Below are 23284 nucleotides of genomic sequence, written 5' to 3'. Positions count from 1 at the left end.
GGGAAAAAGAAAGTCAAGTCACAATTTGGATGTGAGAAGAATCCTATTGCGTTACTTGGAAGTAACAAGAGACTTTAGGTCTTCGGACTCTGTTTGTTCTCTTTTCTGGCAACAAAAAGGGACACCAAGCATCAAAGGGGTCAATTGCTAGATGGCTTAAATTAGCTATTTTGGTAAATTACACTCAGATGGGATTGTCTCCCCCGCTGGGAATTTGAGCACACTCTACTAGAGCTCTGGCCACTATGTGGGCAGAAATAGCTGTTGCCACCCCAGATCAAATTTGTAAGGTGGTTACGTGGTCAAGTTCCCTAACGTTTGTCTGTCATTAGAGACTGGATCTTCTGTCAGCAGGTATTCAGGCATTTGGCAGAAAGGTCCTGCAGGCTGTGGTCCCTCCCTAGTTGGTAAGTCTTGTTTTATCCTCTCAGGTGCTGTCCTGAAAGACGTTTGGGGAAAATTCAAGTTAGACTTACTGGTAACTTGTTTTCCAGGAGTCTTTTAGGACAGCAACGACCCGCCCTTATTGTTTTTATGCTGTGACTAACCATATTATGATTGTTTTCCAGCCTGGGCCGCAGGTACTCTGGCGATATGTGGGAAGATGCCGCCTTTTAAGTTTGGTGGCAGTAGTGTTTCCTGTTGGCAAGTGGGAGGAGCCACTCTCTCACGTGCTGTCCTGAAAGACTCCTGGAAAACTAGTTACTGGTAAGTCTAACTTTGTATTTTCTCCAACCTTAATTACAACAGTTCAATCTCTTAGTCCTAGACCTATATATATATTCCACAAACACACACAACCTATTCTTTAAAACCACCTGCCAACCCTTAACCCGATCTGATAAAAATATAAACCTTTCATTATCGATCAGGTAACTAAAATCAATACATAACCTAGTGAAAAATATTGTAACCATATCAAATTAAAAAAAAATACCATACATATGTACACACTCAGGATCCCTTCGTATTTACAAGACCTGAAACATGGTGCAGTTCCTTTCTCTCATTTTATTTATAGAAAAGGAGGTACTTTTTCCAGTCAGCACATTTTGTGCTGGTGGAGATAGCCCTGAATATACTCAGAATATTTGTGCCATTTTCTGTAACCTATGATATGTTATTAGGTAATGTTACTTTTTTGTTCTTTTTAAAGTGATTGTAAAGGTAAAAAAAAATAACAAGCATGGTATACCTTCCTGCTCTGTACAATGCTTTTGCACAGAGCAGTCCTGATCCTCCTCCTCCTGCTTGGGTCCCCCACCGAAGCTCCTGGCTTTCCCCCCCTGCTGAGTGCACCCATAGCAAGCTGCTTGCTATTAGGGCACATATGCAGGCTTGCTGCTGTGCTGCTCTGTGTGTGTCCATTGACCGCACACAGTCAATGGAGTTGTCACACAAACAGGCTTGGAAGGGTATTGTCCAATAAGGTCACTTGTTTCACTGACACCTGTCTGTGAAGGGATTTCCCATCAATTTGGAGAGATCATCCTTACTACCTGTTCTGTGTGTACACCTACAGATGTTTTCCATAGTTTCTGGGGTTCTCTGTGTGGCTAATGTTACCAATCCAGGGTAAAACTGCATCTCCCAAACAGACAAGGCATCAGTTAAAGATGTGAAAGTTTTAATGGTGACCAGGAGATCAGCTGGATTGATTTCACAGCTTCCCGGTCACTGGTGACTATGGGCTGCTTCAGCCAAGAACTAAAGACTTAATATTTAGAAGTTCATGTCACCCTTCATACAATGCAATATACAGTCAGGTCCATATTGGGACATCAACACAATTCTAATTTTTTGGCTGTATACACCACCACAATGGATTTGAAATGAAACAAACAAGACGTGCTTTAACTGCAGACTTTCAGCTTTAATTTGTGGGTATTTACATCCAAATCAGGTGAACGGTGTAGGAATTACAACAGTTTGTATACGTGCATCCTACTTTTTAAGGGACCAAAAGTAATGGGACAGATTAACAATCATCCATCAAACTTTCACTTTTTAATACTTGGTTGCAAATCCTTTGCAGTCAATTACAGCCTGAAGTCTGGAACGCATAACCATCACCAGACACTGGGTTTCATCCCTGGGGATGCTTTGTCAGGCCTCTACTGCAATTGTCTTCCTGTTCCTGCTTGTTCTTGGGGCATTTTCCCTTCAGTTTTGTCTGAGCATGCATTTCACTTGCTGAAATCGTATTCAGGTCAGGTGATTGACTTGGCCATTGCATAACATTCCACTTCTTTCCCTTAAAAAACTCTTTGGTTGCTTTCGCAGTATGCTTCAGGTCATTGTCCATCTGCACTGTGAAGCGCCGTCCAATGAGTTCTGAAGCATTTTGCTGAATATGAGGAGATAACATTGCCCGAAACACTTCAGAATTCAATCTGCTGCTTTTGTCAACAGTCACATCATCAATAAATACAAGAAAACCAGTTCCATTGGCAGCCATACATGCCCACGCCATGACGCTACCACCACCATGCTTCACTGATGAGGTGGTGTGCTTTGGATCATGAGCAGTTCCTTTCCTTCTCCATACTCTTCTCTTCCCATCACTCTGGTACAAGTTGATCTTGGTCTCATCTGTCCATAGGATGTTGATCCAAAACTGTGAAGGCTTTTTTAGATGTTGTTTGGCAAACTCTAATCTGGCCTTCCTGGCTCACCAATGGTTTACATCTTGTGGTGAACCCTCTGTACTCACTCTGGTGAAGTCTTCTCTTGATTGTTGACTTTGACACACATACACCTACCTCCTGGAGGAGTGTTCTTGATCTGGCCAACTGTTCCGTGGTCTTCCGGGTCTTTTGGTGTTGCTGAGCTCACCAATGCTTTCTTTCTTTTTAAGGATGTTCCAAACAGTTGATTTGGCCACACCTAATGTTTTTGCTATCTCTCTGATGGGTTTGTTTTGTTTTTTCAGCCTAATGATGGCTTGCTTCACTGATCGACAGCTCTTTGGATCTCATATTGAGAGTTGACAGCAACAGATTCCAAATGCAAATAGCACACTTGAAATGAACTCTGGACCTTTTATCTGCTCCTTGTAAATGGGATAATGAGGGAATAACACACACCTGGCCATGGAACAGCTGAGCAGCCAATTGTCCTATTACTTTTGGTCCCTTTAAAAAGTGGGAGGCACATATACAAACTGTTGTAATTCCTACACCGTTCACCTGATTTGGATGTAAATACCCTCAAATTAAAGCTGAAAGTCTGCACTTAAAGCACATCTTATTCATTTCATTTCATATCCATTGTGGTGTATAGAGCCAAAAAGATTAGAATTGTGTCAATGTCCCAATATTTATGGACCTGACTGTATATTTGTCTTTAGGTTAAAGACTGTTAGTAGAGCAATTTCTGTGTTAATTTCCTCATTTGATCTTCTTAGATAAGAAATGTGCGAATGCTTAAAGATATGAAAAGAAAAAATGCAAAGGTAAGTTTTTGTTTGAGACTATATTAAAATCTTGAAGAAGTGGGCATGCCCTGTCTTCTCACCATGGCTCTTTCTGACTTGGGTTGTCCAATTATGGAGGAGGCATTAGTAGGAGCCTGACACAGATGCAAGCTGGCAAGGCTGCACTACAAAATATTTGCTCCTTTACTACTTTGTAAAGCCATATGCGGTAGGATCTGGGTCCTCATCTCCCCCCCCCCCCCCCCAAAAAAAAAAATTCTCAGGGCAAATATCATGGTTATTGCTAAGGAGAGAAAAGACCCCCCTATTATGTCAGAATTCATCTCACTTCTGAACATAGATCTACATAATTTACATAAATCATATAAAGTGGGGAAAATAATAATTTGATCCCCTGCAGATTTTGTAAGTTTGCCCACTTACAAAAAAATAAAGGGTCTAAAATTTTTATCATATCTATATTTTATTATATATTTTATAAGACATGATACAAATGATATAAATTAAATGATATAAATTGAGTTGCAGTTCAGTGAGTAAAAATAAGTATTTTGATCCCCTACCAACCAACAATAATTCTGGCTCCCACAGACTGGCTACAGTATGTGCTCATGTGGTACACAGATTAGTCCTGTCAATTTAAGAAGGTGCTCCTAACGACAACTCATTATGTGTATAAAAGACACCTGTCCACAGAATCTTTCTTCCATTCAAACCTCACGCTCATGAGCTAGACCAAAGAGCTGTCAAAGGACATCAGGGGCAAGATTTTAGACCTGCACAAGACTGGAATGGGCTACAAGACCATCAGCAAGAAGTTTGGTGAGGAGACAACTGCTGGTTATTTGCAAATGGAAGAAATACAAAATACCCATCAATCGCCCTTGGTCTGGAGCTCCATGCAACGTTTTGCCTCATGGGCTAAGGATGATCATAAGAAAAGTGAGAGATCAGTCCAGAACTACACGGGAGGAGCTTGTAAATGATCTCAAGGCAATTGGGACCACAGTCACCAAACAAACCATTGGTAACGCAACACCGACATGGCTTGAAATCTTGCAGCGCCCGCAAGGTCCCCCTACTCAAGAAGGCACATGTCTGAAGTTTGTCGATGAACATCTAAATGATTCAGAGAAAGTGCTGTGGTCTGATGAGACCAAATTTGAGCTCTTTGGCATGAACTCGACTCGCCGTGTTTGGAGGAAGAAAAATGCTGACTATGACCCTAAGAACACTATCCCTACAGTCAAGATCAGAGGGGTAAACCTTTATGCTTTGGGGCTGTTTCTCTGCTTAAGGTACAGGCCGACTTTGCCGCATTGAGAGGCCAATGGACGGGGCCATTTATTGCAAAATCTTGCATGAGAACCTTCTTCCCTTAGCCAGAACACTGAAGATGGGTCTTCCAGCATGACAATGGCCCAAAACAAACCGCCTAGGCAACAAAGGAGTGGCTCAAGAAGAAGCACATTAAGGTAATGGAGAGTCTCCAGACTTTAATCCTACAGAAAATTTATGGCGAAAGCTGAAACTTCGAGTTGCCAAGCGACAGCCAAGAAACCATAAGTATTTAGAGAAGATCTGAAATGAAGAGCGGACCAAAATCCCTCCAGAGATGTGTACAAACCTGGTCACCAACTTCAAGAAACGTCTTACCTCTGTGCTTGCCAACAAGGGTTTTTCCACCAAGTACTAAGTCAGAAAAAAAAAGAGGGTTTGAGACTTTGTATGAGGCACATGACAAAGGTCAAGTGCCTCCATCCCTAACCGCTGAATTGCTGGCTACATATAAAGTCCCAAATCCTCTCCTTATGCAAGTCATGTTTTGCTTGGGGATCAAATATATATTATATTTTACTCACTGAACTGCAACTCAATTTATAACATTTGTTTTATGTGGTGATTTTTTTTTTTTATTTCCTGGATTTTTGGTTGATAGACTAGTCTCTATCATTTTAAAATACACCTATGATAAAAACTATAGACCCTTCATTTCTTTGTAAGTGGGCAAACTTGCAAAATCTGCAGGGGATCAAATAATTAATTTCCCTACTGTAAATCATGGCAATGTATTATTTTGTTTGATTTATTTTTTAAAGGAAAAGTCCAGCCTGAGCTTTTTAGGCTGGGCTTCTCCTATGGGTCACAGGTGTGCAATTCGTTTTGCACTCCTGTGACCCATTTTTCAGCAGAGAGCGATCTGAAGTCTGCAGCACGTCATCCCTAATTTGGAAGTCTGGATCCGCCAGCTGTCTTGACTGATGGCAGTCTCAGCGAGCCGCTGAGACGGCTGTTCCCCTCCCCTCCACAGCTCAGCACTCCAATGAGCATGGAGGAACAGACAGGAGAGCTGCCTCTCCTCTCGGGGAGGAGTGAGAACTGAGCCATTGGCAACCTTCAGTGGCTCGGTTCTCAGTGCAGAGACTCTGGGGGACAACTGCAGCAGCGGTCTGATGCTGCATCCACCTAGGTAATTATGAATAGGAAACAAAATCCCATACTTCTCTTTTAAAGCCTCCAAGTACCATATTCCTGCAGCGCTGTTGTGTGGTCACATGATCTTTCCCTTTTCTTTGGCATCTGAAGAGCAAGATCTTTGGGATGTGCTTCTATTACTCTGCTGATATATTCTCTCTACACTGTGTGTCTGACCAGTCCTGATTGCTGCTGTGCCAGTCACATGAGTTAAAAAAAAAATGTTTCTGAAGAGCAATTCAATTTCGATTATAAATATAAAAAAATGTTTTACAGCTCCCAGAAAATCTTTATTGAACATCTTGTGCATTTTTTTTATTTGATTTTTTGATGATTGACACTAGCTTTCACTTTGTTTAAAGGGCATTTGCATCGAAGGATTTTTTTTTACTTTATGGATCTTATCAATTCTATATAGATCATTTTAATACTGCTTTATATTAAACTAAGCGTTTCAATAAGCATACTATATGCCATCCCCATAGTGTTTAGCAATATAAGTGCATGAAGGAGGAGGGAGGGAGAAGAGTGTAATTTACCACTGTGTATATGCCCACATGTGTGATTTAATAGTCACATGGGCTGTACAGATAAGAAAAAGGAAGAAATTAAGAGCTTAGAAGGGAACTGAAATTTGAGAATGATCTGTCAAGGACACCAGCTGGTTTACACAATTTCAACCTGCAGTGGAAAAACAAAGAAGATGGGAGGGACAGCTGAAGGCAAAATCAACCAAGTATATTTCACTCTACACAAAAAAATATGGATCACTTTCCAATTTTTGTGTCAATTTCCAGAAATTGGAATCTTTAACTCTCTGTCCCAGATTCATCTACGGCTCTTCAAAACCAACTTTCTTTTCAAGTGGACACTATTGTTGGTCAGACACCTCCTTTAGAACCTGACAGATATATTTGTTCCCCCTTTTAACGAAGATCAAACAAAACCTGTCTGATAAATGGGAACCTTCTCCTGTTTTTTTTTTTTTTTTTTTTCCCTACAAAGTAAAGGCATATTCTGCTATTATGCATCGCATACTAGCACATTATGTGACACTTACCAGCAAATGAAGCCCGCGTCGTCCCCACTGGAGGCCGCATCCATCTTTGCCCGTCTTCCTTCCAGGGCCGCGGACTCCGGCTCTATGACTGGCAGGAGCCGCCGGTCACTGCTCTCACTTCTGAAGGGGCGGCCATTCCTTCAGAAAGAATGCGCGATTACATTATCGGCTCAGTATACAGTACATATTTCCTAAATGGCGCAAGTTTAGAAGATATTTACAGTACCTATAGGCAAGCCTAAAATAAGGCTTACCTATAGGTAAAGTATAAAGGAAGGTTTACCACCTCCTTTAACCACTTCCCTACCCGCCCATAGTAATATGACGCCCACAGGAGGGCTCTACCATCCCGGGCAGACGTCATATGACGTCCTGGGCTTCCCGGTCGTCTAGGGGGCGCGCCCGCCGCGTTGCTCAGGACCTGGTGCGCGTGCTTGGCGGCCGCAATGTCCGCCGGGCACCCGCGATTGCCCGTTAACCGAGCAGGACCGTGGATCTGCGTGTGTAAACGCACAGATCCACGTCCTGTCAGGTGAGAGGAGACCAATCATGTGTTCCCAGTACAGAGGAACGCTGATCAGTCTCCTCCCCCTACAGTTAGAATCACTCCCTAGGAAACAATAATTAACCCCTCGATCACCCCCTAGTGTTAACCCTTCCCTGCCAGTCACATTTACACAGTAATCGGTGCAATTTTATAGCAGTTTATATCGCTGTATAAATGTGAATGGTCCCAAAAATGTGTCCGATGTGTCCATCTCTGTCACAAAACAAATCGCAGATCGCCGTCATTACTAGTAAAAAAAAAAAAAAAAATGCCATAAATCTATCCCGCATTTTGTAGACGCTATAACTTTTGCACAAACCAATCAATATACACTTATTGCGATTTTTTTTTTTTTTTTTTTTTTAACCAAAAATATGTAGAAGAATACATATCGGCCTAAACTGAGGAAAAAAAATTGTATTTTTTTTTTTAAAATGGGATATTTTATTAGCAAAACGTAAAAAATATTGTTTTTTTTTTTTTTTTTTAAATTGTCGCTCTTTTGTTTATAGCGCAAATAAATTAAAACCACAGAGGTGATCAAATACCACCAAAAGAAAGCTCTATTTGTGGGGAAAAAAGGACATCAACTTTGTTTGGGTACAACATCGCACGACCGCGCAATTGTCATTCAAATTTCGACAGCGATGAAAACTAAAAATTGGTCTAGGCAGGAAGGGGGTGAAAATACCCTGCATTGAAGTGCTTAAGGGTGTAATATTATAAAAATTATTATTGTGTCTCGTATACTATATAGCTTACATTCAATTCAGCAGGCAGCCTTGACTATTCTGTTATCAACCCTCCCACGATGGTCATTCAGGATCCCTCAATGCCATTGATCACATCCCACTATTGGAGAGACTTGGTATATTTGTTCCAAATTTTTTCATGATAAACTGATCTTTCCCAGTTCCTCTCTGTTCTTTCCTATTTTAGGTAACCCTTCCTTTCGCCTGGGTCTGTCTGATCCACGCTTTTAAAGACCTTTTACTACAAAACCTGTTCCAAGCTAGCTACTTTATGGTATACATTCATTGGTCCTTTACAGAACAGCTGGCCTTGCATCCTATCATGTCCACCTTGAGCAAAATACAATTATCGCATTCTCCCTTCCTTCTGCATTTTCTTTTTTACATAAGTTTACACAATTTGAACAGGTTTGTGATTCCAGGACCCCCTTCACACATGCTATCACCTTGACCTATCACCTACTTATCTCTCCCCCAGCTGAATTCAAACTGCCATATATCTCTAGATGAGAATGGGACCATCAAATTAGTCTCTCATTGAACAGATAGATACAATACTCTTTTTCACATACAAAACTTCTCTCCGTTTTAAGTACCAGGAATCTGGGTTCAAAATCCTGACAAAATGGTACTATACACCACTTAGATTACATAAAATGTATCCGCTAAGCAGGGAGCTTGGCTGAAGGTGTGGAGAAGCAGTGGAGGACCTACCACTTATTCAAACCTTTTGGTCGGAGGTGCTGCACATTACTCAAAAATGTACCCGGGAGATTCCACTACTGGACCATGCTCTTTCCTTTTTTTTTTTTTTTTTTTGCACCTCCTCAATTTGCCTAGCTCTAACTACAGACACTCGATTGTGCTACTTTTGATTAGTGCAATGAGAAGCTGTATTCTGGATTTCTGGGAACAGCGACAGGCACACTTGATCGTTGCCTGGCTGACTAGAATAAAGGAAATCAATGAAATGGAGGCCCTGATTGCAAAAGAGAAGGGCACTCATGACAAATTAAAAAAAAAGTAGGATTACTGGCATGAATTCTTCTGCACTCCTGGATATGAAACCTTGCTGCAAGAGCCCTAACTCCAGGTGTGTGAGCTGTGGCATGGAATAGTCTCCAAGGCCTGGCAGTGGGTGAAATGTTAATTTTCCCTACCCTTGTTTTGTTCCTGCTCCGGTTTATCCACTGCATATCCCTCCTGGGTTTTCTCCACCCTTTTATATTTCCCTTTTTCATCCAATCCCCTGAAATGTAATTTTATTAAGGGTAATACATGTTGAGTTGCATATTGTTAGATGGCTCTCCCTCCTTCAAGACCAGACTGCTTCGGCAGGTTACAGTGCCAGATACACACCTAATTTACCTTTATGTCAGAATCTGCCTGTTGTTCAGTTGTTGACCATTGTATTCTGCTGTCCATGCCAAGATGCTACTATATTTGTCTTGTTTATACCATGTATACCCTTTGTAATTGTGGTATATTACTAAATAAAGAATTGAAAAAAAATGCTACATTTGCATTTTGCCACAACGCACCTCCTGGCTGTGTTGCAGTGTGAACAAGGCACAAAGAAAACGATTGTTTTCTACGTGCACTAGTGGTGACTGGTGTTTATCCAATGCAGAATCTGCCAGTCACTGTACTGTTAACAAACCCTATAGGATAACTTATAGTATAGCTACCCTTTAAATCAGTTTAGAAAGGAAGTTTAGTAGAGGTGATTAATACTGGCTCAGCTTGTTTTGTAGTGCCATTTTGTATTGCTTTGCTGTTACAACTAAGTTAATGGAGTGTGCCTTTGATATGTCCCACAGGCACGACTAGAAATTGGAAGAAAACAAAAACGCTTGATTGAAGTGAAAGATGAGATTATTAAGTAAGTTGGGTATTTTTTTCTTTTGGCTAAAACTTTTACTTTACTGATAGATTTCCATTACAACCTGAAAATGAATGATGAGCAAATTGGCCCAAATCCATAACTGCCACAAATCAAGTCCACTCTAGCAATTATTCCTATTTGTATCTCTGAAAATATTAGGTGATTGGCTTTATGATTGACTGTCTCACTGTTTTGATTCTCGCCTAGGGAATAAACTATTCAGTCTCTTGCACCATTTTGGTGAAAATGCAATGCAATTTCAGGCATACAGTTTGTAAGGCTGAAATCGCATTGCACAGACATCGCATGTGATCTGCACAGCAATGCTGTGTGAATCACATGCGATGTCTGTTATCGCACTAGTGTGAACTGGCACTCAGGAAGTATAAGAAGACACGAGGCCACTCAGTGAAATTGGAGGATAAGCGGTTTAACCTTAAACTGCATAGGAGATTTTTATGACAGTTGGGGCAGTAAGGATGTGGAACTCTCTTCCAAAATTGGTGGTGTCAGCAGGAAGTATTGATGGTTTCAAAAAACTTGTAGATGGGCATCTTAGTGAGCACAACATACAGGGATATGGGATATCATTTATTTTGTTTTTTTTTACAGGAACGCACACTCACACACGTTAAACTTAATGAACTGGTTTCTAAATTCAACTTTACCAACTATGAGTCAGTGACTTGTTACAAGACAGCTGAATGGGTGCTAAAATGTGTGCAACATGTCATTCTTTATCTTGATATACAAGAAGGAACCAGATATTTACAATACAAGCCAATAAAGAGTAAAAAATTATGAGTTTTTTACTGATCCAAAATGGGATGCATTGTTGCCTATGGGGCATTACACACAGCTGAGTAAAGATTAGTAATATAGCAATGAGTACAGAGCAGTAAAACAAAAATAGAAAACCTTTCATTCGAGTGCAGTAATTTAGACGTGTGCAGTAATTTACTCGCCTCGCTTGCACACGGGCATCATAAGTATAAATGAGACTATTACAATACTGACAATGAAGAAGAATTGTACTCATCTATACGCTCACACACCTTTACACACCTTTACTCGCCTACACTCAACATTTATCAGGTCTTTACACACAGGTTTTGGCCTCTTGCACACAGGCTTCACAAGTTCTTGAGTAAACATCAGTAAATGATGATGCCCATGTGCAAGGGACCTTAAGAAGTGAAATGGATGGACAGCTCATATTTTCTATTTGTAGGAAACAACCAAGACTTAACCAGCTACAGAGGGAATGTTCAGAACTAGAGGAAAGGCAGAAATCCATCGAGAATGCCAAAACCTTCCTAGACAACCTTGGGCAGCTACAGGAGGATTACAGGAAGTGCAGGGCTAAAAAGCCCAGAGCCAAGGAAACTGTAAGTGGTTAATCAGCCAGCAACTCTGATTAGGAAAATTCGTATAGATTTTGAAAGATTAAAAGGGTGCCATTTTAATGATCATTTATGTAATGGATTATACCCCACTGAGTATTACCACAAAAAAGATTTAGAACTATATGACTATATGTGGAATGTTACTGTAAACATTACAATGGCAAGTCCCCGATTTACTGCATTGCAAGCTTAGCTGAGGCACCCTGGCTTTCAAAACCTATATTTCACAGGTGGCATGTTGGCTTTTCAAATATGTGGATCATGTTTTTCTGTTTAGCTCTGCTTTAAAGTATAAATGCAAAATGTTTTTTTACCTTAATGCATTCCCTGCATTAAGGTTAAAAAAAGTTCCCATAGCTCTTCTTTCCCTCCTTGCCCCTATACAATTACATGGCACCACTCACAATCCAGCGCTGTCATTGCAGTCTCTCTCTCTCTCTCTCTCTCTCTCTCTCTCTCTCTCTCTCTCTCTCTCTCAACTACAGTGGGTATAGAAAATAATCACACATACACCCTTTTTAAATGGTCACATTTAGTTGTTTTGCAGTTTTTGTCAGTGTTTTGTTGAACCACTTTTTACCTTAATTACAGCCTTTAGTCTGTTGGAATATGTCGCTACTAACTTTTGCAATATTTGCCCACTCCTCTTTGCAGAACTGCTCAAGTTCAGGTAAATTTGATGGTGCAATCTTCAAGTCATTACACAGATTTTCACTGGGGTTTAAGTCTGGGCTCTGACTAGGCCATCCAAGAACATTCACCTTTTTAGGCCTTCAACTACTAGGTCATTTTTGCTCAGTGCTTTGGGTCATTGTCATGTTGGAAGTTATACCTTCTTCCCATTGACAACTTTCTGGCAGAGGGCAGCAGACTTTCTTCAACAATTTGACAGCATTTTGCCCCATCCAGTTTTCCTTCTATCCTGACAAGTGCTCCAGTCCCTGCTGCAAGAAACGCCCCATAACATATTACCATCTCCATGCTTTACTGTAGGAATGGTGTTATTTGGATGGTGAGCTGTATTGGATTTCCGCCAGACATAATGTTTGGTGTTGAGGCCAAATAAATCAATTTTAGTCTCATCTAACCTGAACACCTTTTTCCATGTGGCCTCAGAATCTTCAAGGTGTGTTTTGGCAAAGTTCAGTCGTAACTGCTTGTGGCCTTTCTTTAGGAGTGGCTTTTTTCTTGCAACCGTCCCATACAAGCCACATATGTGGAGAGTTTGTGATCTTGTCACATGCACACAATGACCACTCTTTGTCATGAATTCCTGCAACAGTTTTAGAGTTGCTGTAGGCCTCTTGATAGCCTCTCTGATCAGTTTCTTCCTGGCTCTTTTTTATCCAGTTTGGAGCGATGTCCTGATCTAGGGAGGGTCTGTGTTGTACCAAATACCTTCCACTTCTTAATAATAGATGTCCCTGTGCTTCTAGGCATTGATAACGCCTTTGAAATGTTTTTGTATCCATCTCCTGACTTGTGCCTGTCCACAGCTTTATGCTGGAGAATCTCAGTGACAGTGCCATGCGATCCATAGTAGATTGTTGGCTTCAATTGCACTACCATGGTCTGAAATGCTCCTGGAAAGCTCTTTTCATGCTGAGCTAATAAAAATTACCACAGCTGATCACAGTTGAAAGTCAAATGGCTTTGTGTGCCATTGAGAAGGTGATTTGCAACAGCTGATTGAGTTTACAAGTCCGTTTTAGGAGAGAGGTGATCCTTTTTTCAACTCGGCGATTCTGTTTTTCAAATTTTTTTTCTGACGTGTTGGTGTTATAGCTTTCACTTGGATGTTATAAGTTGCACTGAGTAAATACAGCTGGATAAAACAAAAACTGTGTCTTCATTTCAGGCTGCAAAGCAATAACGTGATTATTTTAAAGGGAGGTGATTCTTTTCTATACCCACTGTTACATACAGGTTATCGCTATGTAACTAATTATGAGAATTTGAAAAAAAAAAAAACATTTGAACCAAGAATGATTTATGTGTGCTGAATTAAACATAGTTCATATGGATTTTTTTAGTTAAAATGGCTGTAAACCCTCACATATATACCCAATAAAGTGAACAACCTCAGATGATACACAGAGATTAAACAAATCTCCCTACATATATTTTACATGTATATCTGTCTTCAACTTGCTATATTCTTTAGAAAGTGCACATTGTGTTAGAGATTTATTTTTTTTCACCACTGGGTGTGGATTCTTGGCATACACTGTGTGACAGCTGATTGGAGGAAAGGCACACACCCCCACTCCACATAGGATAGAATGTGCAGACCTGTGCTGTGAATAGGCAAGCTCTCTGCTAATCTATAGCACCCACCCTGACACAAATTTCAGGCTGGTTTTATCTTGGTTGTCAGAAAACGTATCCCGAAGTTATGCTGATAACAGAAGAACGAGCAGCAGAAAGACACAGGACTTAGTGTTTTGGGGAGAGATAAGAAAACACTACAGATATACAGTGGGGACAGAAAGTATTCAGACCCCCTTAAATTTTTCACTCTTTGTTATATTGCAGCCATTTGCTAAAATCATTTAAGTTCATTTTTTTCCTCATTAAAGTACACACAGCACCCCATATTGACAGAATTGTTGACATTTTTGCAGATTTATTAAAAAAGAAAATCTGAAATATCACATGGTCCTAAGTACTCAGACCTTTTGCTCTGTATTTAATAGAAGCACCCTTTTGATCTAATACAGCCATGAGTCTTTTTGGGAAAGATGCAACAAGTTTTTCACACCAGGATTTGGGGATCCTCTGCCATTCCTCCTTGCAGATCCTCTCCAGTTCTGTCAGGTTGGATGGTAAACGTTGGTGGACAGCCATTTTTAGGTCTCTCCAGAGATGCTCAATTGGGTTTAAGTCAGGGCTCTGGCTGGGCCATTCAAGAACAGTCACGAAGTTGTTGTGAAGCCACTCCTTCGTTATTTTAGCTGTGTGCTTAGGGTCATTGTCTTGTTGGAAGGTAAGCCTTCAGCCCAGTCTGAGGTCCTGAGCACTCTGGAGAAGGCTTTTGTCCAGAATATCCCTGTACTTAGCCGCATTCATCTTTCCCTCGATTGCAACCAGTCGTCCTGTCCCTGCAGCTGAAAAACACCCCCACAGCATGATGCTGACACCACCATGCTTCATTGTTGGGACTGTATTGAACAGGTGATGAGCAGTGCCTGGTTTTCTCCACACATACGGCTTAGAATTAAGGCCAAAAAGTTCTATCTTAGTCTCATCAGACCAGAGAATCTTATTTCTCACCATCTTGGAGTCCTTCAGGTGTTTTTTTTAGCAAACTCCATGCGGGCTTTCATGTGTCTTGCACTGAGGAGAGGCTTCCGCCAGGCCACTCTGACATAAAGCCCCGACTGGTGGAGGGCTGCAGTGATGGTTGACTTTCTACAACTTTCTCCTGACTGCATCTCTGGAGTGCAGCCACAGTGATCTTTGGATTCTTCTTTACCTCTCTCACCAAGGCTCTCCTCCCCCGATAGCTCAGTTTGGCCAGACGGCCAGCTCTAGGAAGGGTTCTGGTCGTCCCAAACGTCTTCCATTTAAGGATTATGGAGGCCACTGTGCTCTTAGGAACCTTAAGTGCAGCAGAATTTTTCCCGTAACCTTGGCCAGATCTGTGCCTTGCCACAATTCTGTCTCTGAGCTCTTCAGGCAGTTCCTTTTGACCTCATGATTCTCATTTGCTCTGACATGCACTGTGAGCTGTAAGGTCTTATATAGACAGGTGTGTGGCTTTCCTAATCAAGTCCAATCAGTATAATCAAACACAGCTGGACTCAAATGAAGGTGTAGAACCATCTCAAGGATGATCAGAAGAAATGGGCAGAACCTGAGTTAAATATATGAGTGTCACAGCAAAGGGTCTGAATACTTAGGACCATGTGATATTTCAGTTTTTCTTTTTTAATAAATCTGCAAAAATGTCAACAATTCTGTGTTTTTCTGTCAATATGGGGTGCTGTGTGTACATTAATGAGGAAAAAAAATGAACTTAAATGATTTTAGCAAATGGCTGCAATATAACAAAGAGTGAAAAATTTAAGGGGATCTGAATACTTTCCATCCCCACTGTATGTGCCTAGGTCAAATTGGATGAATCAGGTTTACATCCACTTTAATTTTGTGTTTTTTTTTTTTTGTTGTAATTTCCCTTTTCTAGAGAACTGTTTTCCATTCGTATTTTTCCAGTATTTAATTGCATTCAGTACAAAAAAATTAAACTTGCTGAGATTGGGACTTCCGGCCGGATGTGATCGAGGCAGAGCGCGTTCCTCTACAGCTCCATCGCCCTGTCTTTATCCGACTCACTGGAGAATCTCCCACTACTCCTCAGCTGCACCCTGATTTAGGAGAAGGTGTCCTGGGTACAGTGATGCCTTCATCAACTGCCAAAAAGGCTGCCAAGGCTCACACGGACCTCCGGAGTGCGCGCTCTGCAGGAGACGCTGGAAGAGGCTCCGCCCCCGCCATCTTGTCTTCATCGCCGAAAGATCAGGGCGCCAAAACGGCGGCGGGTAGGATGGCACAGGGATCAGCGGCATGTATTCCGGAGGAAGATCCGGTTATGGCTGTGGATGCAGAGGCAATAACAGGGCCTATCCTAGAAGCTATAAACGCCAGCAAAGCAGAGCTGATGGGGAGAATAGATCATTTGTCCTCTGAATGCACGCTCATAAGGCATGATTTAGACAAGATCCGCATCAGGCTGACTACTGTTGAAACCAGAGTGTCAGATGTGGAAGATGTTTCCCACATTCATGATGGCCGCATAACGGAACTTCGGGAGCAGATACAGGCATTACAGCGCAGGGCCGACGACGCAGAAGACAGACAAAGAAGGAATAATATCCCGGTGGTCGGTCTGCCAGAGGGGGCTGAAGGGGATAAAACCACAATATTCGCTGAGCTCTTCTTCAAACAACTATTGTCGCTGCAAGATCTCCCACCTACATATGTGATAGAGCGCATAGAGTACCCACTGGAAATAGACCCCCTGGTGCCTTCCCAAGACCCTTTCTGGTGAGATTCCTGAATTATCGAGACCGTGACATGATTTTGACCCAGGCCAGAAAACAGCAAGACCTGAGATATGAAAATGCAAAAATCATGCTTTTCCCTGATTTTTCTGCAGCAACGCAATATAAACGCAGATCCTTTAACGAGGTCCGGCGACGCCTGCGGGAAAAAGAAATAAGATACAGTATGCTGTACCCCAGCAAGCTCAGAATTCAATACAAGGGAACTGTGAAATTCTTTGAAAACCCAGAAGATGCCTGTGAATGGATGGATAAAGAGTTCTAACAGCCAGTCATCTGAGGAAATAAGCCTGAGAAGGTAAATACTTTTTACAGTTTACACGTGGCTCCTGTTAATGCTGATACAAATAGCAATAATTTCAACACCTGGTCCAACATGGTCCTCCTGAACAGTGTACATTGCTAAAGCAAATGAGTGTGAAGGATGATCAAGTGGTTGCCCATAAACAACAGTTGGATACGAGTTAAACTCATCTTTCTCAGGTAAAATTTGGAAGGGGCCAGGACCTAGATGATCCGGTCAACTAATTAAAGAGAGCACTCCAGTTTTTTTTTTTTTATCACCATACTACTGCTCCTTAATGAAAAAGGCTGCATTTACCACCAAGGCTCCAGTGTATGCTGTCTTGGAGCAACAAGAAGAGGATACGAAATTGTAAACGGAAATGCCAGACTTTCGACCACGGCGGTGGGATTTCAAACCAAGTGTTCAGGGTTTTTTTGGTTCAGGGATAAAGCTATATGCTGGACTGGAAAGTTTTGTTATTAGCATAATAGCAGGGGTGAGTTCTGTTTTTTTGTTTGGTAGAGTCACAGCTCAATTTACAAATACTAAGAATACTCATAACTCATACACCGTTCAAATTCTGGGAATATTAGCTGGGAAAAATATAAGGCACTGCTTACCCTGGGAAAAATGATTGATAGGACAAATAAATATGACGAGTAAAGTCAAGATGGTTTCTTGGAACGTTCGAGGTCTCAATCACGAAATAAAAAGAGCCTCGGTGTTCCAATATATTAAGCAGCACCAGCCACATATTGTTCTCCTGCAGGAGACACACCTGGATGGTGCCAGGATTCTAGCCCTTCGCAGACCGTGGATTCAGAGAGCCTTGCACTCCACGTACTCCACGTTTGTGAGGGGAGTGACAATCCTAATCAGCAAGTCTATCCCTTGCACGATCCAACAGGTACTCTCAGATCCGGGGGGAAGATATGTGGCTGTAGTAATGGATATGTGTTTTAAGACAATTGTGGTGGTAAATGTGTATGTACCCCCTCCTTTTCAGGGACAAATACTATATGACCTAACAACCAGGTTGGCACCATTCTCCCACCTCCCTGTAGTGGTAATGGGGGATTTCAATGCTGTGTTGGAGGTGGCGTTGGACTCCTCCAATCCAAACAGAGGTGGATCAACTGGTTTGGCGGGCTGGGTGTCGGTAACAGGCTTTAAAGAACTATGGAGATGGAAATATCCCTTAGATAGATGTTACTCTCATGTATCGTTGACGCACGGATCTGAAGCTAGGATTGACTTGGCCTTTGGGAATGACCGTATCTTGCCATTTGTGACAGACATAGATTATCTGGCAGGGGGCCTGACAGACCATAACCCTCTTTCTCTCACCATATCTTTTGCATCAGGGTTAAAGGGGGGAGGATGGAGACTTTCTCCTAGTTGGCTGCAGCATGACCAGGTAGCGGCGCAGATAGGGGAGGCTATGACCACGTATTGGTCGTCCAACCCGAAAACGGCTGAACCCCCGATAGTGTGGGATGCCTTTAAGGCAGTAACTAGAGGGGAATGCATCTCAGCCATAAAAACTGCTAGAGTACAGGATAATGAGGAAAATGAAACCCTACAGAATCAGGTAAAGGACAGAGAGGAGGAATATGCTAAAACTTCATCAGGGGAAGCATACAGGTCTCTGTTAGAGGCACGACGTTCCTTATCGTTGCACATCACGGGCCAGGCCCGATCTGAAATATCTAGAAAGGCACACACAGCGTTTGCTGAAGGGGACAAAAACGGGAAGCTTTTAGCGTTACTGGTAGCTGATTGTCACCCTATCGTTAATATTCCGTTTATTAAAAGTACGGGGGGAGACATAATCAGAGACCCCAAACTAATCATGCAAGAATTCGTTAATTTTTTTTCCTCCCTCTATGCCCCTATCCCATCGTACGATGAATCGGCTTTAGACTCCCTCCTGATGGATCTACCCATACCAAAATTATCAGAAAATGACTCCAGTATTCTAGAGGCTACAATCACAGTAAAAGAAATACAACAGGCGATTTTCGCCTTTCCTCCGCACAAGGCCCCTGGCCCAGACGGTCTGCCCGCAGACATCTATAAAATAAATGTAGAGACCTTAGCCCCCAGGTTAAATACACTGTTGGCATATTGCCATGAGCATGCAACCTTACCAGAATCCATGTTGGAAGATTACATGGTTCTCATTTTGAAACCAGGTAAAGACCCTCTGGAATGTGCGTCATACCGACCCATAGCCTTATTGAATATGGATCTTAAAATCTTAACTAAAATACTGGCAACTAGACTGGCCACAATTATACAAACCATTGTCAATATTGACCAGACAGGCTTTATGCCAGGCAAGTCAACAGACACAAATCTGAGGAGATTGTTTACACGTCTACAGATACAGTCAGATCTCTCAAATACCAGAGTTGTAGTCTCTATAGACTTCGAGAAAGCATTTGACTCTGTGGACTGGAGGTACATGCTCAAGGTACTAGAGGTAATGGGATTCGGTCCACGATTCAGGAAATGGATCTCCTTACTATACAAATCCCCGAAAATAGCAATACGATTGGGTACTTTCATTTCAGACTACTTCGCAGTGGGGAGGGGGACCCGGCGGACCCCTTGTCCCCATTCATGTTTTCACTTGCTTTGGAGCCATTGGCAGTAGCTCTTAGATCTTCAAAGCAGATTAAGGCAGATGATATGCTGCTGTTCCTCAGCGACCCACGAGACTCTCTTAGGATAGCTCTGGGAATCATAGACCGTTTTGCAGGGTTTTCTGGACTACGGGTAAATTGGAATAAATCATCTATACTGCCTTTGGATCTGGCGGCCCGGGATATGGTGGACCCGGATCTTCCACTTCAGTGGGTCTCCTCCCTTAAATATTTAGGAGTCAAAATTACCTCCAACATACAGGATTACATGCCCCTTAATCTAGTGCCACTGATAACATTACTAAAACAAAGGTTTCAGGCATGGACAAATCTGCCATTATCCCTAATGCCGCGTACACACGGTCGGACTTTTCGTCTACAAAAGTCCAACGGACGCTGACGGACTAAAGCTGGCTGGTAATCCGATCGTGTGTGGGCTTCTCCGGACTTTCAACTGACTTTTTCAGCCTCAGATCCGACGGACTTTAGATTTGAAACATGCTTCAAATCTTTCCGACGGACTCGAGTCCGGTCGAAAAATCCGCTCGTCTGTATGCTAGTCTGACGGACAAAAACCCACGCTAGGGCAGCTATTGGCTACTGGCTATCAACTTCCTTATTTTAGTCCGGTGTACGTCATCACGTAAGAATTCGATGGACTTTTGTGTGATCGTGTGTAGGCAAGTCTGTTCGTTAGAAAGTCCGCCGCAAGTCCGTCGAAAGTCCGTCGAAAGTCTGTCGGACAGGCTGTCGGACTTTTGTAGCTGAAAAGTCCGACCGTGTGTACGCGGCATAATAGGCAGAATATGCTTGCTCAAAATGAAATTCCTCCCTGTAATTCTTTACTTCCTGAGAAATGCACCAATCTGGATCCCCAAATCTTACTTTAAAAAGATTGACAGTATAGTATCTTCCTTCCTTTGGGCTCCCAAGCCCCCAAGAATAGGCCTTAAAACGCTACAAGAGCCTGGCGATCAAAGGGGGCTAGCACTTCCGGACTGGCAAAAATATTACTTAGCTGGACAAATGGTTTTTGCTCATAGGTGGCTAATAGCAGAGGAGGGGGATGCAGCCACGGTGTTAGAGGCAGCACAACTGGGATACTATGAAAGCCTTAGATATGCCCTATTTAGAGGAACTAGATCTGACCTGCCACTGACAACTACAATGAAGGCGACAAAGGCCTGGGAGATGGCGGTGAGACTGGCAAGTCCAAGCTTTGGGGGAGTCTCGCCATCAGCTCCTTTATGGATGAACCCAGCTTTGCCCCACTTCTATAATTTCCAAGACCCCATGGTATGGGCAGTTAAGGGTATAAAAACACTAAGGGACATTACATATTTCGGAGAACTACTGACATTTCCTCAACTAAAATCCAGACATGATCTCCCAAACTCATATCTGTTCAGGTTTCTACAGCTCAGGCATGCATTTCAGATGCAGTTTCGAGAGATGAGGGTGGAATCTCTGCCGTCGTCTCTCGAATCAATACTGTCAAGTGAAGATATGGTAAAAACATTATCACTATCATATAAAGAATTTTTCAAATCCACTCCGAAGGGAATATCTAGATGTCGGGAAAAATGGGAGGCTGAGATACAAGATGTACAGGGGGAGGACTGGGACGATATGTGGACACAACCATTTAAACACCTCGTATCAGCAAGGGATCGTTTGATCCAGTTTAAATTTCTACACAGGAGTTATTATACGCCAGATAGAGTAGCAAAGATTTTTCCGAATGTCTCAGCTGAATGTTGGAGGTGCTCTCAGTCTCCGGCAGATGCTGATCATGTCTTTTGGCGCTGCACCCAGGTTTAAAGATTCTGGACAGATATAACATCTTGCATAGCAGACTTACTGTCAGTGCCCATAGCGACAACCATCAGAGTTTGTCTGCTGGGACTGGTGGATGAGGTGGTGCCGTCACGTGCTATGAGAACCATGCTTAATATCCTACTATTCTATGGTAGAAAAGCCATTTTGCTACACTGGAAAAAACCCGGAGCCCCAACAGTGGAATTTTGGAAAGGTTTGGTTAATGCTATGTTACCATATTACAAACACACATATGAAGCAAGAGGTTGCTTAAAAAAATTCGATAAAGTCTGGCACACATGGTACAACTCTAGTAATACAGTGGGATAGAGTGGAAAGACACAGTCTGATATATCTCTACACAGGAGTCTCCTGATCATATAGAACGAGAGAAGCTGGTGTTATGTGCTATGTATTAAAGATATTGTAAATAGACATATAAATGTCATAGCTACTGCAGCATAATTGTATTGAATACCAGCAGATTCTAAACTAATGGATATAGTAATACGGTGTAGTTTACACAGATACAATGTGTGGCTGTTTTAGAGTAATGTAATGTCATATTAAGGATAGTAAAATATCCAAAATCCGCTAGGATGAGCTGTGACTCAAGTTGGGAACCCTTTTTTCCTTTGTAGTAGTGGGAAGGAAGGTGGGAGGGAAGGGGGGACTGGGGGTTAAATAGGATAGACAGCTGAACTATGTTAGTCAGATTAGGAAGGCCATGTTGGCCATACTTCAAGGGTGTCCAATTGGTCACCGCAAAGTACTGTTTTGTTGTATTATTGTTTTGTACTGACTGAAAAATCAATAAATAGAATTTAAAAAAAAAAAAAAAAACTTGCTGAGATTGAAAGTTCTATGACCATAAAACATGAAAACCTCAATGGGGTGAATCCTCTTATAAACAGCTACACTTTCAAAATTTTAAAGCAGACCTGTACCTGAATATTCAGTCTGCCATTTCTGGCCTTTTAAACATGCTTGGTGCTTGGCTGTCATGCTTGCACTATGGCTTCAATAGTTCCTGCCTCACTGGGAACGTATGCTGGCAGTGAGCTCTAAATTTACCAGCAGCATTTCTTTTTGTGTTCTTATTTAAAAAAGTACTGAAGTCACAGGATCAGCATTACTTCCAGGCAACTGGTATTTTTACAAGGAGGTCAGTAATGGCCCTATATTTCTCTGGGGAAGAGGAAGCATGGGACAATGTTTGAAATCATGTTCACTCTGAAATGTGTGTCAGACTTGGCAAACTTCAGTGCAATCTTTTCTTTCATCTTTCAGTATGGATTATCCAGTCTACCAGCTTTTATACTACAAGCACAAAGCACTATGAGAGCCGAGCAACATTTCCACAATGTGAACGCACAGCTGCAGAACGCACATGCACAAGGAAAGTGAAGGCCACAGGACGGAGGACATAAAGAAAAGACTTTAAATTATAGGTTCTATTTCAGTTTTTTAACTCCTGTCTTTCGTTTGAGTTGTAGTTTGCACGCTTTGTCATAGCTAGCAGAGTTGTTTGGAGGCTTTTTTTTGTAAAAAAAAAAAAAAAAACGTTTTCTGTTCTTTCTCTTTGAAATTACTATTTTTTTTTCAATATTTTTTGTTCTTCATGAATAAAAGAGTTGAGTAATAAATATTTATAATAAAAAAAAAAAAGTGTGTGGTGTTTTTTTTTTTTTTTTTTTTTTTTTTTGTTTTTTTTTTGTTTTTTTTTTTTTTTTTTTTTTTTTTATTGGGCGAGAGGGGTGGGGGGGGACCTGGCCTATGTATGGACTGGTATTGCCTGTGAGCAGATGACACACTTCATAGAATTTCAGTAGATGTGTGAGCCAGAGGTGTGCTGGCATAGTGGGGAAGGAGGGCTAGGCTTCAGCACATGAATGAAATGTCAAGTAT

At 41.8% G+C, this 23284-nt stretch overlaps 1 protein-coding gene across 7 annotated transcripts in view; it reads left to right on the top strand.

The window, feature by feature from the left end:
• CENPU (centromere protein U) overlaps positions 1 to 23024 on the top strand; it is a 111584-nt gene extending 88560 nt beyond the window's left edge. For all 7 annotated transcript variants that reach the window (XM_073607258.1, XM_073607227.1, XM_073607243.1 and 4 more), the window contains 4 exons: positions 3407 to 3454; positions 10091 to 10152; positions 11387 to 11543; positions 22667 to 23024. In XM_073607258.1, the coding sequence (XP_073463359.1) occupies positions 3407 to 3454; positions 10091 to 10152; positions 11387 to 11543; positions 22667 to 22783 (384 nt within the window). In that variant the 3' untranslated portion in view covers positions 22784 to 23024. The remainder of the gene's footprint in view (positions 1 to 3406; positions 3455 to 10090; positions 10153 to 11386; positions 11544 to 22666) is intronic.
• Positions 23025 to 23284: the final 260 nt, after the last annotated feature.

This window comes from Aquarana catesbeiana, linkage group LG01, assembly GCF_042186555.1.
Source record: "Aquarana catesbeiana isolate 2022-GZ linkage group LG01, ASM4218655v1, whole genome shotgun sequence".
In the NCBI taxonomy this organism is placed as follows: domain Eukaryota; kingdom Metazoa; phylum Chordata; class Amphibia; order Anura; family Ranidae; genus Aquarana; species Aquarana catesbeiana.
The sequence above is the reverse complement of the archived record's forward strand: the minus strand, read 5'-3'. Positions and strand labels throughout refer to the sequence as shown.